This window comes from Micromys minutus, assembly GCF_963924665.1.
Source record: "Micromys minutus genome assembly, chromosome: 4".
Taxonomy (NCBI): Eukaryota; Metazoa; Chordata; class Mammalia; order Rodentia; family Muridae; genus Micromys; species Micromys minutus.
The window spans coordinates 43,573,256-43,592,550 of record NC_137973.1 but is presented as its reverse complement, the minus strand read 5'-3'; the positions used below and the strand labels follow the sequence as shown (position 1 = coordinate 43,592,550).

At 37.2% G+C, this 19,295-nt stretch overlaps 1 protein-coding gene across 1 annotated transcript in view; it reads left to right on the top strand.

The window, feature by feature from the left end:
* Window positions 1-19,295, top strand: part of NTNG1 (netrin G1) — a gene marked incomplete at both ends in the record, with an annotated part of 162,993 nt that overhangs the window by 108,023 nt on the left and 35,675 nt on the right. The window contains 2 exons of the mRNA XM_080916024.1: window positions 2,508-2,675; window positions 7,445-7,579. Coding sequence (XP_080772150.1) covers window positions 2,508-2,675; window positions 7,445-7,579 — 303 coding nt within the window. The remainder of the gene's footprint in view (window positions 1-2,507; window positions 2,676-7,444; window positions 7,580-19,295) is intronic.

Here is a 19,295-nt window from a genome sequence, read left to right as displayed (position 1 = left end):
AGTGGAGGATATAGAAGGAAGGGACGGTCTCAGAAGCTACCATAGATTCTAGGCATCTCAAGAAAAGAAGAAGATATGTGGGAAGTTGGGGAAAGAACTAGAGTCATCAAATTGTTAGTATCATACCTTGGGGCTTTTCATGTGCAGCACAACTCAAATTGTATCAGTAAGGATCATTCATTGCTCTGTGCTTAGATTGAAAGCTAGATAGTACAGGATGGTAAATTAATAACCTGAAAATAATAGGACAGCTTAATAATCATTGATTAAATATCCCTTTGTGTAATTTTTAGAAACTTTAGTATAAAATTACTTCCAAATAAATTAAAGCATACAAAAATTAACCACACCCAAATTCTTTATAATGTAATGAATGGATAAGTAGTTATAGTTGATATATATATATATATATATATATATATATATATATATATATATATATATAATCTACACCTCTAATGCCTTCCAAATAAGTTTCAAATACTTTTTAAATTTTATTTTCTTAAATATATTATTATCAGAGAAGACAGCTTTTCCAAGGTCTCAGAAACATTCTAGAAAAGTCTTTAAAAGTCAAGTTATCTTCATCCTACTTCCTAGAACAGTTTTGATTTTTAATACCTACTTATCTTTAGAAATACATTTATAATAGTACAAGTGTAGTAGATTATGTGTTCTTAAATAACTATCATCAATTCTCTTATCAAATTAATAATATGATTTCCAAACAAGACCCACGAATAGTTAGTGCTACCACAGAAATGAAAGTATTGTGGGTTGAGTGACTTGTTTTCCAAAGTAACTCACTTCAAGATCTGTAACTTGACTTCTGTTGGCAGTACTGTTATTGACATGACAGGTCTTACTCCATTTTATTTCGAGCTTTTCACTCTCACACTGAAGTTCCACAGCCTCTTTCTCTCAATCCTTTTCTTCCACCTGATCCTTTCTGTTTTTATACAGCCCTACTCCCTACACATCTCTATAACTAATCTCCAGTAAATGTCGCATGGCTTCCAGATTCCAGCCATGTTCTTGCTTCTCTTTTAAGCAACTAGATCCAACACATTGCTGACACTGCAATGTCTCTCTTCTACTTTTCGTCATCTCCTGTGTCCTCCCTTCTTCTCAACTAACTGGACTTCCTATCATCTGGATCCTGGCTTTAATCTGAGTGTTTATTCCAGCAACCAGATCTCTGCTTAATGAATCTATACTCTTCTGATAAGTTAAGACATAGTAAATACAGTATACATGGCATATTTATATGTGTATGTATATATGTACATATATCACCTCTCTTAATTTATATACACATTTTGACTCTGATATGAAGTTGTTATATTTCTAAAAAGGATTTGTGTAAGCTAAAAAAGAGTAAATTAATACCTATAATAGTACTGTTTCAATAAAATACTGAATGAAGGAAAGAATGAATGGGTTCAAATAGTTACTTTGTTTGGCTGTGTTTCTGGGTAATAAAAGATATTAATGGTGTGAGTATTTGTAAACAAGCATAGTATGCAGAATCATAACTTACTTTTCTTATAAGTGGCAACTAGGCAAATTCCCATATTTTGATTCCCACTGAACTATCCCTCCTAATTTTTTTGTTATTAAATAGTTATTCTAATGAAGTCATTGTTTGTTTGTTTTTTTAACCATTTCTTTTTGACGGTTGAATTAGATTCAAACAATGTCTTGTGTTGAGTGAGATGCAAGAGAGAAAGGCTAATGACTCTCTAACCACTCCCTGGCTTCCTCCCTCCTGGGATTCTCTGCCATATTAAAGAGAAAAGGGAAAGGAATTTGGGGTATAGTAGGTCACTGAACTGTACCAGACATAGTAAGAAACTCAGGAGAAAGAAATTTTAAGTGTTTATCCATAGAAATAATCTCCCTGTATTTTATGTTTTCTATAAGACATAATCATGTATATTTGACTTGAAAGAGACAAGTGTTATATTCTCCCAACATTGGAGAAAAACAAGATAAAAACCTGTGTTGTTGTCTCAGTCCTTATGAACTTGCCATGATGTCTTTAGAACTCCACCAATGTCATAAGCTACATGAAAACAATGAGACAAAAGAGCCATGGGAGTCAGCAGATCCACACACCTGCAGCTGCTCAAGGAGCCTCTTTGTAGGGCTGCAAAGACAGGAGAGAAGTGGGAGAAAGGATGCAAAGTCAGTAAAGTTTTTCATGTGCAAAATTAGACTTTTGCATCAGTTGAAACCGAGCCTTCTCCCAAATTTAAAAGGTGCACACCTGCAAATGCTTCTGTTCATCTTGTCTGCCAAGAATTAACAGTTTTCAGTGGTGTTTGTCCGACCTTTCTATCCTGCTTGAAACAGCCACCTGTTGTCACCGTGTGTTGTGTTGGTTCCCATATATGGAATGCCATGCCACCATCTTTTTCTCCATCCCCCATGTCACCCAAGCATGTAGCGTGCTATTTCTCTGCTGCTGTATACATTCGGTATACATTTCTGTTCTTCCTTGCAAGACTGTGAATGCTTCGGCCACTCCAATCGGTGCAGTTATATCGATCTGCTAAACACAGTCATTTGCGTGAGCTGTAAACACAACACTAGAGGGCAGCACTGTGAGTTATGCAGGCTGGGCTACTTCAGAAATGCTTCTGCACAGCTGGACGATGAGAATGTGTGCATAGGTCAGTTCCATTATGATTTCAGCTTTTGTTCTGTGCCTTTGGAGCTATGGGGAGCTGGTTAGGGTGAAGAAGCTGGGAACCTGCACGACAGCTGAGCCAGAATGAATATCCCCAGTGGAGTAAATGACTTTGGTAGACTGAAAATCCGCTTGCATCTGGTTAAAGCCATACTTGGTTTGGGGGGAGGGAAGGGTGGAATTTTTATCCTTAAATTGTTACATTAAAGATGATGTCATAAGAAATCATATTTCGGAAATGAAGAATATTAGAATTTTCTTTCTCTTGTCTTCTCTCTCTTTCTCTCTCTCTCTTCCTTTTGTCTTTTCATATTTTTGCATGAAATCTTAAAATCTGATTATTTTTTATCTGATTTTATTCACCTCAAATTGTTCATTCAACCTTTAAGTTAATAATTATCTATATTAGGTAAGAAACTTTATGGTAGAGACTCTGGTATAAATGATGATTATCTACAAATATTGGTATATTAAAAATGTTGCTATTAAAAATTGAAAGTTACTAGCAGGCTCTAGTGCAAAAGTTTGCCTACCTTGTCTATCTACAGTAATGAAATTCTATTTATTGGATTTTCCTATTGTTCCCAGAGAAAGGGTAATTTCTCAAAACCTCTCCAGGTTATAAATCCTGTTAGATCGTAAGGTATATGAGCCGTAGAAAATAGGGTCTTGGAAAGAGAAATCCCAGGATCAACATCTCTCCCCAATGTCCGAATATTCTCAGTTGGGAAGGACCACCAAGTGCTCCTTCCCTTTTGGAAAACTTTCTTCTGCTTTTCACATGAAGAACTGAACTCTAAGGAAGAAAGTCTGGAACCAGGCATGCTGGGTCATCAGTGCAAGTAGTGGGTGAATGAGAAGAAGCAGGAATCTGAGGCAGACTTTAGCTACACAGAGGAAGGAGACCAGCCTGTATCACATGAGCACCTATCTCAAAGCAGTGGCGTGAGAGCCTGATAGAGAAACAATAAATGGAATTTCATTGTATGATTTACTCTTAAAAATATGTGTATTTGAAGTGTGATGCTTGACTCCACACTAATAGTTATACAGGCAGACTTTTCCAGAGACAAAGTCTAGGAGAGTTGATAAGTTGGAAAATTACGTTTTCCATAGTAGATGGAAAATGAAGAGTGATTTTTGTATCAAAAAAAAAAAAAAAAGAGCCAGTTTTACAATCCAACTGTGTGCCTTGGATCCCTAATTTCTGCCTTCTGTGTGACAATCATAAACATTCTTGCTTACTATCACTGAATAGCTCCATGGTTAATTTGAATCTATTTGGACCAAGTAGGCACAATGTCATTTATGTTTGTAATATTTTCTATTTCTTTCAAAATGCTTCCTTATAATTTGTGAATTAGTGGAGAAAGTACTGAAGTTAGATGCTGGGAAGCTGGGTTCAAGGCCCAACTTGCTATTGCCTAGCTATATGCCTTAGGTAAGTCATTTAAACCTCCTGGGTTCTTTGTTAGCAAGTGGAAACACTGGTAAAGTCTGCACTGACCTGCAGTCAAAAAGACAAAACAAGTCATTTTCATTAACAAAACACTAGGGTAAGTATTATAATAATGATTTTTTTCCTCTTTCATATCTTGGGGGAAAAATACAGATTGACCCAACTGGTATACTCTTAGCAAAGAATATTCTGACTTTATAGACTGAACACTCTCTCCTAACCACTGTACACAGTGAATAGAGCTAAAGATGCCTAGATTTTACCTCAAGTATGCTTGTGCAGGACAGAAGCCATCCTTCTACAGACTTATGAAAAGGAGCCCAATCACCTTTCTAACAGTTAGATTACAAAGACGTGAGAATATTAATAGAAACAAAAAGATGCACAGCTGTCTTCATTGTGACTGTAGAATATAATTCTGCTGTATGCCATGTTTGAAAATATATAAATACAGAAAGAACAGAAAAGTTTAAGTGAATAGGACCACTAGAACAAACCCTAACCAGTTATACATATAAATATGCACATATATATATATATATATATGAAATTAAGGTATTTCACTAAATGTATTTTGTTAAGTAAAGCAAAGCAAAGAGACCTTACAGGGAAAGATTGAATATTTAATTTGTAAGTCTCTACCACAGCAATGGAGAATTAACTACTATTTAGTCCAGAAAGAACTAAGGGAATTGAATGAATATTTGCTTAACTCATTCTCACAGCACTAGCTACTAATCTCAGACACTTTGAACTCTATCTACATCATCTCTAATATATTTGAAAAAAGAAAAAGAACCTTTTTAAAAATATGCCTTGCAGTTTTGATCTTAGCAGTTTTCAATTAAATTCACCATCGAGTTTTGAGGGAATAGCTTACATCTCTGATCTATTTAGATGTTTTGAAGTTACTTTATATTATAACAAATATATAATGTATCTGGATCGTTCATGTTGCCACAGCGATTGCTGCTTTCTGGTTACTGGTGAAGTTATTCAAATTTCATACACATTCCGAGAGGACATACAGTCATGTCTTCTGAGATACATGACATTTCCCCATGATGATGCAACAGTTACATGAAAATGGCATCCTTGTATGCTTTTGCTTCCTCCAAATTCGAGCATTAAGTGGGAAGCTAGAGAGTGCATGGTTTCTGTCCTTGAGTAATCACTGTTAATAATTCCCATAACAAGCTTCGCATCAGTGAAAAACACAGGGCTCAGCTACTAAACATATCTCAAAGTTATGATGCATTCTTTTTAATTTTCCTTGAAACCCACAATCAGGTAATGAGAGATTCCTTACAAAAAATAAAAATAAAAAAACAATAAAACCCAAGACAATTTTAATGCCCATAAATAAATTCTAGTATAACATTCTAATTGAGCTGCAAAAAGTATTTTATGCTGGTTTGCAGTCTGGCAGCCCTGTATTTTCTTTATAGTTTCATGTAATAAAATATTATCCTCATGGCCATTCCTATTACTCCATCTATCACTGAATAAAGCATCATAAGTGATAGACCTTTAAAAACTATACAAGGTGTACAAGGTAAAGGAGGAAAACCATTATATCTCTTGCCCATTTATTTTTACTACTAATATTACATTGTCCACTTTTTTACAACAAAGACTAGGGGTTACTATGGATTAGATATTGGTCAGTGTATTTTTAATTTTTTTTTTAAAAACCTATCTCGTTGATCACTGTGGACTACCTGGAACAGCATGTGGGTTCATGCTACCCAGGTGTAACTCTAATTGGCTTATAAAACACCAAGAACTTTTTATCAACATGCCTACTTGATGAAGTGAGACCAATTCCAGGGTGATATAGGCACAACTCCGTGGATACAAATGTTTAAACAAACATTAAAAACCACAACAAGATAATGATTTTAAACTATTCCTATTCACACATCGACATACATTAGAACAGAAGATGTTGCTTTAAAGGCCTGCTTCTTAAACACATTCCAAGCCAGGGAAAAGTAGAAACATTTTAGAATTTTGTTTTAGTTATACACAGATGTTTTCAGTCTTAGAACTGGTTATTTCATGAGAATGCTGACCTCTAAATACTGACATAGCACACCATAAATCATAATTCTAAGGTCCTCCACATCACTTGAAGAAGTTTTCATTTGTCTCAATCACAAAATTTGAGCAAAACCACCAGGTCTGCTCCCAATGATAACTCCAAATTCTCATTGCTAATTCTCATACAACTCAGTTATAATTAAGCTGAATTCCCCACAGCTTTGGTCCTTTGGTGGGCTATATGATTTTTTTTTCAAACTTTTACTGAGAGATCCTCACAATGGTTCCATGTTAAAAAAAAAAAAAAAAAAAAAAAAAAAAAAAAAAAGATTAGGAAACAGAGAGTCATAATAAACTACCAAAGATCATACAGCCTGGTAGCAGGAAAAAGAAAGGTAGATCAGAAATCTCTTGCTCCAAACCCCTGTGCCTCTAGCTGGGGACAAGCCAGATTTCCCACCTCCTCCCTGAGCTTTGAACACTTAAGCTTTGGACATTAATGTGCCCTGTCTAAGAGTGTGTGGGGATCAAGAAAACACTCCCTTGGCTTTTTATCATGCCAAACTATCACCTTACCCAGACAAGAAAGTCACAAAACAAACATATCTCAAGGTTTATCTTCCTTCTGATTAAGAGTATGAAATTTATTTTTCTTTCATGGTTGCTCACCTAAGCTACCTAAGAGCTGTGTGATCATGGCCAGCGAACACAACAGCTAAGGACTCATCTCAAAGCCCAGTATGCATAAATAAGTTAAGGCACAGTCCCAAATCATAAAGGCAAACTACCTTTAAATGAGGAAAGTGCATCCACATTGCACTCTGAGATGTTCGGCCATTTCCACATATTGAGTGTAGCATATAAACCCATTTGAATAATTTAAAACAGATTTTACACTGATGGAATATTGATTTATCCTTGATATACACACTTCTCACGGCATTCATTAAACCATCAAAAAGATGCCCTAACAAATGGAATCTCCATTATGACCTGTTTACTGGTGAAAGCATGGTGCTGTATTTCCTTAGAAGGGTTCAGCTCTTTTCCTCCCACGTCATAAAAAGGATGCCATGGAAGGCTGAGCAAGTACATAAATGGCCCTGAAATAGCCACATTTGCCAAAGCATTTCATTAATGGACATCTCGCTTTAAGTAAGTGAATCCTTATAAGTAAGAGCCGCTCCCGTGTTGATAACCGCTAAGCCACTCGAAGTGTCTCCAGCCTGTGTGTTGTCTTGTTTCTACAGAGTGTTATTGTAACCCTTTGGGCTCAATCCATGACCGTTGTAATGGCTCAGGATTTTGTGAGTGTAAGACTGGAACGACAGGGCCTAAATGTGATGAGTGTCTGCCAGGAAATTCCTGGTACTACGGCTGTCAACGTAAGTAACTCTGGGAGCTGCCCTCTGCCTGCTGCAGCATGGCTGGTTCTGCTTGTCTGGGCTGGCATGTGCAGTGCCTCAGAGCAGAAAAAGACCCATCCAGCTGTCAAGCTCCATAGGCTACTTAGTGTCCCAGCCTTGTAGGAGAGTGATCCATCAGCCATCCAGCTGGTCTCTGAAACTCACCCTCATCTCCTCTGATGGCTAACACAGCTTATAGTGAAATATCGTATGGCAGTGCATATACCTGGTCAGACTATAATTTAAGTGGCACGGTAGGGAACCCAGTGTAGAAATCCATACGACGAAATGAAGCGAGATGTGTATGTGGTTGATATATTTCCAGAACTGAAAGCTTCCCTGAAACTGCAGAGTTCATAAATTCAACAATATCTACATAACTTATAACCATCCTTGCTATCGTGTCCATCACCGAATCTTAACCCAGATCCTGTAGGTAATAAATCTGAGGCATATTGAAATGATGTGGTAAAAGAAATGAAAAATCAATACCTTTTATGAGACATTGGGGTTAGGTACCACATAGTGAACCTTAGTTGCTGTTTGGTTCATTCTCTGCAGATTATCAAGCCTTCTGAGAAGTTTGCCAGGCATGTGGCATGTTGGTATGCCCATGAAATCTAAATCACATAAATCTATGCAGAAACTTCCTGCCTGCGGTGTAACTTCTGATTTATGGTTCTGCATGCATGTCGCTTTCCATGTTTATAAACTTACTATGATGAAATACCCACAAAGATGCTCAGATAAACAGAGAGCAAGCCACAGAGGTCACAGTTGTATTGCTGTCATACCAAAAAAAAAAAAAAAAAAAAAAAAAAAAAAAAAAAAAGGGAAGAAGAAGAAAGAAATACAGAAAAGAGATTTCAGAGCTGATTTTTATTTAACTATGAAGGAAATTATAATTTGAACATATAATTAATATAAGAATTACTCAAGAACTATATTCCTATCTTTGGGATCTTTGAAAGCATCTGTGTGTTCTGTCATTATAGAACATCTCAATTCAAACTAATCATGTGACAAGCCCTAACAGCTCCATGCCTGCCCTATTGAATGGCACAGCTATAATTCTGTGTGTTTATTTCTCATTTGAATAAAATAGTAGCATGCAGGAAATGTAGAGACAGTTTCTACAAGAAATCATGTTATCTCTATAATATAATCATTTTATTTTCTACATAAAATTAAGGGAGATAAATACCATGACAACAACTAATAGCATTAGATTTCGCTAGAAACATGGACAAAAATTGATCGAATTTTCTATCTGCCACTCATGTAATTTCTAGGTATCTAATGGCTACATTTATATGTAACATAAAATGACTTGCTATGAGAAGATGGACTGTGGCAATGAACAGAGATGTTTGGCACTGGGCAGGTCAATATTAGAAGTTCCAAAAGCTAGGTACTGAGACGAACAGTGACAGGCACTTAGACAGCCCAATGAAAAGCAACTCACTTGAACAGTAGCTCAAGATAAGGCTGAAAATTAAAAGGCCTGCCTGCTGTAATTTTTCCAGAAAACACTTGTCCTTAAAAGTAGATTCCTAAAGCCACGTGAAGAGATAGGATTCGGAAAGCACTCAACAGTCCTAAAACGCAAGGACATGAGTCCCAGAACTACAATCAGGCAAAAGCAGCAAAGGAGACACGTGCCAAGATAGAAATAATTACCTGTTAATCCTGCAATTCACCAGGAGAAACACAACAAAGAAACAAACAAACAAAACAAATAAACATCACTTTGAGCCAAATTGGAAGCAAGCATTTATTAAATGTTAAATATTGACTAAGAGATTGACTTTGGTCAGGATCATTTCCCCTAGAATCTCCCAGCTTGTATGGTCTCCAGCCACTTGTTAAAGGGGCTTATGAAGCCAAACCAATAAGCCACTGTACTTTCCCATGAGGCTTTGTTAGCTCCCAGAACTACAATACCCAGCATTCCAGGAAGTTACCTAATTCATGTACAGGCAGGGCTTACAGTTTAATTTTGGGTATAGCAAGATTCATCGTACAATGAGTACAAAGACTGTAGCTGAGATAAATATCTCTGAGTGAAAGTTTTATAGAAATGCTTCTGCTTTTGTTTGAGACAAGGCCTCACTTTCTTACCCAGACTGGTCTTTCACTCATGATGTTCCTGCCTTGGCTTCCTGAATACAGATACTAAAAGCCTGTGCCACTAGGTCTGGTACCTTATATAAAGTCTGATGAGCCAGAAAAAGGAGGGGGAGTCCTGGAATGTAACAAGAGTAAAATGATTGTGAGGATACAAATTACAAGTTAATTTTATTCTATGACAATATTACCCCCTCGGTCAACTACATTACCCTAGCAATTGGAAGATCAAAAGAAATCCTGGCACCTAAGATTTCCTTCTGGAAACAGAAGGTACATTTGAGCCTCTAATACACTTAAAAAAAATAAAAAAGGCCAAAACAAAAACCTCTGTGCCTTAGCACCCATCAACCCTAATGCTTTTCTGTGGGTCATTGCCCTTGAAAATGATGGTATCAGTGCTGAGTGCCTCCTACAGTGCCGGCATTGGGTTAATGAGAAAAGCTTCAAGGTTGTAAACAGAAAGCTGCTGTAACGTAAGGTCACGGGGTCGAGTAACAATTATGACAGAGTTAAAACAGGACGAAAGGAGACATACACGTGGACACTTACTAGTGAGGCCCAATTGGGAAGAGGCTTGTGCAGGAAGACACCAGAGTTAACTACTGAGACCTTGGTAGGAGCTATCCAAGGTGGCTGGCGAGCAGAGGTGCAGGAGCCAATATATTGTTTCAGAAATATCAAACATTCTCCTATGACTTGGGAAGTGTGTGAGTGTGTGTGTGTGTGTGTGTGTGTGTTCCTCTTTTTCTCTGTTTTTTCTCCCTGTCCCCCTGTCATGTGTGTGCACATGAACATGTCTATGTAGTACAGAAAATATCTTTAAAGAAATGAAAAAAAAATAGGAAGTAGATTGTGTGATGTCTTAAATTCTAGCTAAGAAGTTTCACATCATTGTGGAAAATAACTGAAAGTACCGTGTAAGAGAGGTATGGAATCCAATATATGCTATTAAACAAATGTGTGTAAGAATGAGATTTCTTTTTGCAATCATTATTGCACTTCATTAAATAAAAGGTCGTAATAGTTTTAAATTGGATTTAACATATACATTGGACATATATCAAATTTACCTTTGAGCACACAAGATTTTTAGTGTTTTATTTTGTTTTACCTCAATCTGAAAGCCTTTTTCCTGAGCCAGGATTAGATGCAGTCTTAATGGTAGAGAAATTAACCTGCAAAAATTCAATACCAAGAAGAAAAGAATAAGAAGAGTAAAACTGGACATGGTAATGGTGAACTGAAAGTAAAGAGGTGTGTGTGCGTGTGCGTGTGCGTGTGTGTGTGTGTGTGTGTGTGTGTGTGTGTGTGACTGTGGATAGATAGATAGATAGATAGATAGATAGATAGATAGATAGATAGATATGATGTTTATCATATATATGTATGGCCAAGTATGGTGATACGTAACTGTGGTCCCCGATCTTGGGAAGTAGATGCAGGAGAATAGAGCTGCATGTCATCTAATGTTCATAGAATGCTCAAGAGTAATCTTGACTATATAAGCTCATTTCTAAATAGAAAAACACAAAGAAGAGGACGATGAAGGAAAGAAGTAGGAAAAAATTGAGCCTTTTGGGATAATGATTAGTTTAGTGTAAAGGTTGTCCAAAAAAAAAAAAAAAAAAAAAAAAAAAAAAGAAAAAGAAAGAAAGCAAAAGAAGTTTGAGAGTAAAGAAACAATTTCAATTAATAACATTCTGAAATCAGAAGTCATAGCCAAGTCTCAAAAAACAAATCTGAAATGAGCAAGCAGAAATTAATGCCTCTTATAACATGTGAAGGGTTAATTCAGTACCAACACCAGAAGACTGGATACCTTTGAAATATTTTCACTAAATATAATGTGAATATGTTAGAATAAGTGACTCTTGTGGGCGATGTGCTCTGTTCCAGAAGAACACACATTAGACAGACTAAAACCCCACGTTATTACCTTAAACTACCAATACTTATTTTTCATTGATTATGTTATGTGGAATCACATGCTGCATACAAAAATAGGTTCTGTGAGGGTTTGAGCATTTGGGGGACCTATTTTATAGGTCTTGATAGAGTAATTCCCCAAGACCATTAGCTTTCAATGCAAAAAATAATGGTGTCTTACAAACAGAATACAGCTTTTGCTTGAAAGAATAAGCCCTACTTTAAAATATTCTTACTTGATTTGAAAGAAAAGGTACAGGGCAAGACAATGTAGACTTGGAGTATAAATTAGGAAGACCAGTCAGTGAAATGTTCTTAATTAAAATGAAAAACTGCGTGGATAAGGCATCGAGAGAGAGTATGTGCATTATTAATGAAAGCTCAAAAGGGTGTACTCCCTTGTATAAAATTAAAACTCTTATATGTTCTTTTACCTTCCAATACAAATGAATTAGATTGTCATTCTATCTGATAAAACAAACAATATGTTCTGCTAAATTGTTTACATATATTGATGAAAAGTTTTCATCAAAAATGAAAGAAGTTATGTGTTTTTGTTATTGTTCCTACTGCTTTAAGTTGAATTTTTTGTTTGTTTAATTATTTTTTCTTTGAGATGAGGGTTTTATACTATATCCCAGGCTGTCCTAGAACTCACTCAGTCTGTAGCCTAGACTGTATTTAAACTCAGAATATTCTTTCTGTCTCATTTTCCACGTACTGGGATTATAAAGATTATCATGTCCCTGTTACCAGTTTCTTTGTTTTTTTTTTAATTTGATTGGTTAATTGGTTGGCTCATTTGTTTATTCATTTGTTTATCTTTCATTTATTCATTTTGTTTGTTTGGTTTGTCTTTAAGCTGAGCCCCTTGTCCAGAACTGTAGAGCCAGTGTCAAGCTGAACCTCAGTTGAACAGTAAATGCCAGGAAGGATTCTTTTTCATGTCCAAGAATAGAAAATGTGAAAGACAAACATGCACAGCAATTTCTTAACCCATTGTGGGTCTATGAGGTGTTCCAAATAGAGTAAAGTAATGAGGGAGAAACAGGCCAATAGATGAAAGAGATATGTACATTTTTTCAAAGAAGAGGCGGAAGTTTTCCAAGAATACAAGTATTGCCTCAATTTTTTCTCAATTGGTTCTTTACATTTGTCACTCTGAAAACTGTCAGCTGTCAAGACACTGTAGAGTGTGTCATTTAACATCCAAAATGAATTATAAGGAAGTAGGGGTGGTCTGGACTATGGGCAGTCATGTTGGATCCAGTACACCTGAAGAACTTCTGACCTAGAGGATCTTTGTCCCCAGAGGTAAATCAGATTACAATAGGGTAGAAGTTCGGTAAGGTCACCAAGCGAGTACTTAGAGTAGCACATACTGAGATAGCTTTCTCACACAAAGGAGTAAAGGCTTCTAAATTCCCAAGCACTGATGTCCAAGACATTGAAAAGGCTTCAGAATACTTTTGGTAAAATTGATTAGACTGTTTAAAATGTGTGTCTAAGAAAAAAAAAAGAAATCCTTTTTAAAAATCTAACTTAGTAATTAAGAACTTCACCACTCACATGCTATGTGTTGACACTCTGATCCACATTTAAGCTAAAAATAAATAAATAACTTTTTAAAACGTAGGTGGTAGGGAACTGTTGGGACGGTCATTTAAGTGGCAAAGATGCAGAGTCCCGAAATGTACGTCTTACCCTCAAGACAGAATGTATGTATGAAAAAGGAGTTAACACAGTTTTAGTTGAATAAAGGCCAAAGGTCATGATCCCAATAAAGCATAGGGGATACATCTAGATTTTATAACCCTTCCGTCTTAGCAAGGCAGGGATCCAGGGTAGCTATTCCCTTGACAGAGGTGTTTTTCATGTGAAGAGTTGAAGCATATTGGCAAACATATAATTTGGCCGATTGCAGATGTCAGCCAGTGTTCATTACTTTTCTCATTGCTATGACAAAGTACCTGACAGGAAGCAGTTTAAGGAAGGAAGGGTTTATTTTGGTTTATAGTACAAGGGAAAATATTTTATCATGGGGGAAGACATGCAGCAGGGATGGGAAACCAGTCAGTCAAATTACTTCTGCGTTCAACAATTAGAGAGGCAACAGGAAATGTCAGCAAGCTACAAAACCTCAAAGCCCACTCCAATGAGTCACATTACTCCAGGCAGGCTCTGCCTCCTAATGGTTCCATAACCTTGCCAAACACTGCCACCAGCTGTTAGTGTTCAAATACATGAGCCTGTGTGGGACATTTTACATTCAAACCAAACACAGCACATGGAGGTCTGTAGTGGACCAAGCAGATCAGTTGGCCAATGGAGACAGAACAAGAAATACGGGTGAAATGAAAGAGGTTTCTTTCAAGTTACCATTTTTCCACCACAGGTATCTCTTGCTTTCTGGGGTACACTGAGAAATGGCAGGTTCCTCAATCTGTGAGAAAGTTCAAACGGATGGTGAATGCACCCCTTCTAGTGGTGGTTCTGGATGGTCCTGTGTTAATAGAGATTCTAGTGAAGATGCCTCAATTTTTTCACCTTTGACATTAGACCAAGCCCATGAGGCAGAGGGCAAGTATGCCCAGAATGTCAGCCCAGGTGTCCTTAGGAGACCCTGGGCCACTCCACTGTCTTCCACTCTAGTTATTCTTTACTTATGTATCCCAGGAGTTTCTCTCAAGCAACTCCTGTTTTCATCTATTTTTTTAATCTATTTTTTTCCTACAGTTTATTTTGATGGTATTTTTTTCCCTCTTACAACTCCCTCCACATCTTCCACATTTCCATATGCACCCAACATTATGAAAAGTTCAAAATCAAAACAGAATCATCATCTTCCAGGTTACTAGTGTTTTTAATCATTTGGAAATCAACAACTAGGGATTTATAAAACTCCCTTTATCCTATGAAGAGCTTTTGATCATAATTCTTCTGCTACCATAATTCTAGAGTTTTTATTTCTTCCTTTTCTTTCATTCTTTCTATTTTATGGAGATTAATTTTTGCAGGCCTGACAACTTGTGATCATGGAGATATTAGGACGATGTTTTCAATTCTGTGAGATGAAGATTATACCTTCCAAGACAAATACCTTGAACCTAACTTGTAATTTTTCAATTGCCTCTGGTTGCTGCCTCTTCCTATTTGCTGTGTTACATTAAAAATGTCTAGTTCACATTTCACCAGATGACCTTACACGTTGAATCTGTTGACAGGAAGCATGTCACCTAAATGTGGATATGTCTGTCATGCTTGAGAGCATTTACAGTCCTAGACAGCAGATTCTACTTATTTAACTCTTTTATCTCTATCACCAAAAGTTCCATTTTGTCAATGAAGTGAATGACTCATTAGATCCAAGCTTCTACTTTTCTTCACACTAACTTGAATGTCAGTGTCATTTTCCTTGCTGAGTACCACACACACAGAATGATGAAAGGTAAATGCCCTGAGAGGGTTCTTGCCACTCCTGCTGCCCAGCTTCTCTGGGTGGGAAAGTAGTCCTCTTTAAACAGCCATTCTGAGCCTCTCAGAGGTAATTGAAAAGAGAAAATATTAGGAAAACAGAAGATAGAAAGAGGCAATGTATAAGCATTACAAATATGCTGGGTCTTCCTCCAGGGAAACAAGGTTCATTTTATCAGCTAGAAGAGAAAGCTCGGAGCTGTCCCCAATTGTGAAATTTCCCCTGATTCAGCAGTCATGCTAAGAGCTGTTGCTTTCCAGCTGCACTTCTTGGTTTTCCCGAATATTTAACTTTGATTTGGAGTTGTCAGACAAGGCCCACCTACCTCTACCACATCAGAGACCTGGTGCCACCCCTGAGTGATGAGGCTAGGGTGTCAGGGATTATGCTGGCTGTGAGAAGTGCTGGAACTCTTCACATACTAATGGCTCCATTCAGCAAAGCCATGAGAGGCAAATACTGACACAGCTAGCGTGGTGGGAGTGAGTGCTTCAAATGTACTCGTATAGGATTCTGTACTGAATGGATTCAAAAACCTGCAATTCCTGAATTTCTAAAGGTCCATTTGTGACAAATACAGATGCTGCACAATCAATAGAGCAATTTCAAGCATTTTCAACATCATAAAACACACCTACTAGCCAGAGCCTCTGGTACCTTGTTCTCAAATCAAAAGGAGCCCTCAGTTCTCATCTGCAAAGCAGACCTTAAAATATTGACTTGGAAATCCATCAGGTTTTTTTGGATTTGTTTTGGTTTTTTTTTTTTTTTTTTTTTTTTTTTTTTTTTTTTTTTTTTTTTATCTTTGTTGGACAGAACATTTAAAACAGCAAGTATACCCAAACTGAATCATTCCATGCCACCAAACTATCCAAGTTTAACATAAAAGGTCTATGAGCTGTCACTGCCAACGACCCTTGTCAAGTGCAGGTTCAATTGCATGGGAAGAAATGCACCAGTCAGGTCCTGTCTGATAGGTGATCAGTGCGGGATGTGAAAATGAAAACTGGAGCTCTGCCTTTACTCTGAGTAGAATAAATGTAGGGTCCCACCTTGGGCCACTCTTCATGCACTAGAGAGTGCATATTTGAACCTGTGTGAATGAGAAAGAGACAGACAGTATCACAATCTCATAAAACCGTGTGGACAGAGATAAGAGCTAAGAAGCCTGAAAACTGAGCCCTACAACAACAACATGGCCACCCAACTTGAAACCTGCAGGAGAAAACTGTACCTGGAGAGTCAGTCCTTAACACTTACACATACATGTAGAACTTGAGCTTTGTTACAAACCATAGCTGGGAGGGTTCTTGATATGCAGATTGTAAGAGTCAATACAACTCATGAAAATAAGGTTTACATTTGAAGTCAGGGTTTTTTTTTTTTTTTTAAGCTAACTCTCTGTGTGTGGGGGGGGGTGTATGATTTGGTGGAGAGAGAGGGAAAATGAGAGGGGGAAACAAGGGAAGATGGAAGAGAAGAAGAGAAAGAGACAGAGGGAGAGACAGCACACTGTTCATGAGTTCTATGTGTTCCAAGATCCAAAGTTGAGATGTCCAGTTCTTGCCTTCACCCTTGTTTGAGACAGGCATCATTTTTATTTTTTTATGATAGCAGAGGTCAGGCTCAGAGGCTGAAGAGTGTCTTGGGGTTCTCCTGTGTCTACCACTCACATAATGGCAGAACTGCATAGCAGGACTGAGGCAATTAGCCTGTGCTTCCACATCCTGCTTTAAGTAGATTCTAGGGATTTCAACTGAGGTCATTCAGCTTGCATGGCAAACACTAGCATCAAGACTGTGGCCTCTGCACATAACTGCTGCTACGTCTCCACCAATGACATCACACACCTCACACTTCTCAGGGGCTTGAATCGTCAGAGCACTTTGCATTTGTATGATTATAAAATCTCACAAAGAGGAAGAGTCTTTACTGTATGCACACATCCATTTCCAGTAAGAATAGTAATCATTTTAAGATCATAAAATTGTATGACGCCATTTCTGCGTATAGGGAACACTCATACATTATCTCATTTCCTTCATTTTGTAGATGGCAAAGCTGAGAATTAAGGGGGTCACTTTTCAATTGAAACACTTTAAGTAGCAAAGCAGTTACTAGTAGTAGTAACTTTGGTAGTCATGTTTATTTCAGCTTTTTATAAGATGTTTGCTGTTTTCACTTCACAGATTGAGAGAGAATCTGATGAGTTCTTCCTCATCAGATCAGCAAACTTTTTCTGTGATGATCTAAATAATTCTTATGCTAAGCTCTAGGGTCATACAGCTGGGTCCCAACTACTATATGTGCTTCCCCGTATACTTCTCAACAACACTCACCTGTGGAAAATGATGATGTCCCAAGGAAACTTGATTCAATGAACTGAAATTTGACTCTTATAATGACACATGTCAAAAATGTTATCCTTTTTCATTTTGCTTCATTTATTTTAAAAAGTATAAAAACAATTCTTTGTTCACCATCCAAGTAAAAGGAAGGCAGTCTGGGCTTTGCCTCACAGCCACAGCTTGATTTATCCTGAACTCAACACAACAATGGCAAACAAAGGAACAGAGGAGAGAATGTGGAGCAGGAGTCAGGAGAGAACTTAAGAAGAAAGAGTTTTCATTAAAAACTTGACATGCATAATGCAGAGGGTTGATCTAACAGGTTCATATTTACAAGGTCCTAATTGACCTTAAGAAAAAAAAAATGGTTAGGATTCCCAGAAACATGAAAGCTTTGACCATTTAATTTCCAGAACAAAATCACACACGTGGTCGATACCAACTGTTTAAAGGCCTTAAGAGCCAGCGAAGCCAATTTAGCATCAATTTAGTACAATCAGCAACTAATGAAAGAGAAGTCAAGGTGGCCATAATATAATCAGGACTCTTCATGTCAGAGGGAAGAAATTCTGCTGCGTATTGCAGGGAGAGCCCATCACCTTGAATATCAGCAGAAAGCACCACCAGGATAGAATTACACTAATAATCCAGTGCTCCAGTGCCAACGACAAAGGAAAAGGACATTTGTAACACGTAGATAATGGAGAAAAAATTTTACCATCACCTTTAATATTGCTAGTAATTATCCTTAATAATGTATATACCAGTGTTGTGAACTCAATCTTTTTCTGCTCAGATTTTGTTTAGAGTGTGACTGAGTCTATTAATCCCAAGACCTTTAGAATTTCCCAGAGGAAGGATTGCATGGCCTGTCCATATTCAAATGCACAAATGCTTTTTGACCCATCTTTTCCAAATTGTCTGTTTTTAAGAGATATGGTCTTCATTTGGGTCCTGAAGAGCTGGAGCAGGGGCCGTCCCAAAAGCTGTTGCCTACATGTGGGGTATGTCCTTCTAGTTGGGCTGCCTTGTCTGGCTTCAGTAGGAGAGGAAGCTCCTAGCCTAGCAGAGACTTGAAGTACCAGGGTAGGGGGGATACTCAGTGGTCATTCCTTGGCATGGGAAGAAAAGGGGAGAGGGGAAAGGGGAAAGGTTGTGGGGGAGGGTGGTGTCTGGGAGAAGGGCAGTAGTGGGATATAAACTAAATAAGTAAAAAAATTAATTAAAAATTCTAAAAAATAAAATAAAAGCTCCCAAACATAGTATAAGACCTATGGGGACAAGGAATAGCAGCTTGTATAAATACACAATAGATTATAAGATTTGATATTATTCAAGTTGTCAAAAGATCAGTCATGTTTTCATAGTAGACTAGAAATAATTCCTAAGGTGCATTTTAATGATATATTCTGTCTTTCCTAGTCAACTTTGTGGTGGTAAACTAAGACAGTGCACTTACATTTTCTAAAAGTAATAAGTTGTGAAACATCATGAAATGTAAAGTGTTGCTGTAACTTTTTTTAAAAAATTACAATTAAACCTTTAAAAAATATAGTGCCATTGGCTTTATGAACTTAGTTCACATGTTAGTGTTCCTCATCATGAAATCAATAACATGGACAATTACATTGCTCGTGTGAATTTAAATACAACACCACAGAGTTTTGTGGGGTATCTGTTCCACAGCCACTTGGTGATTAAGGCTAGTACTGTCACCCCATATTTCATGCTGCTGCTGACTCAATGTTTTTCAGAACATGAAAGTGCTTCTTGAAATATTACACTTACAGAAGTGCACTTTCTAACTAAAATAAAA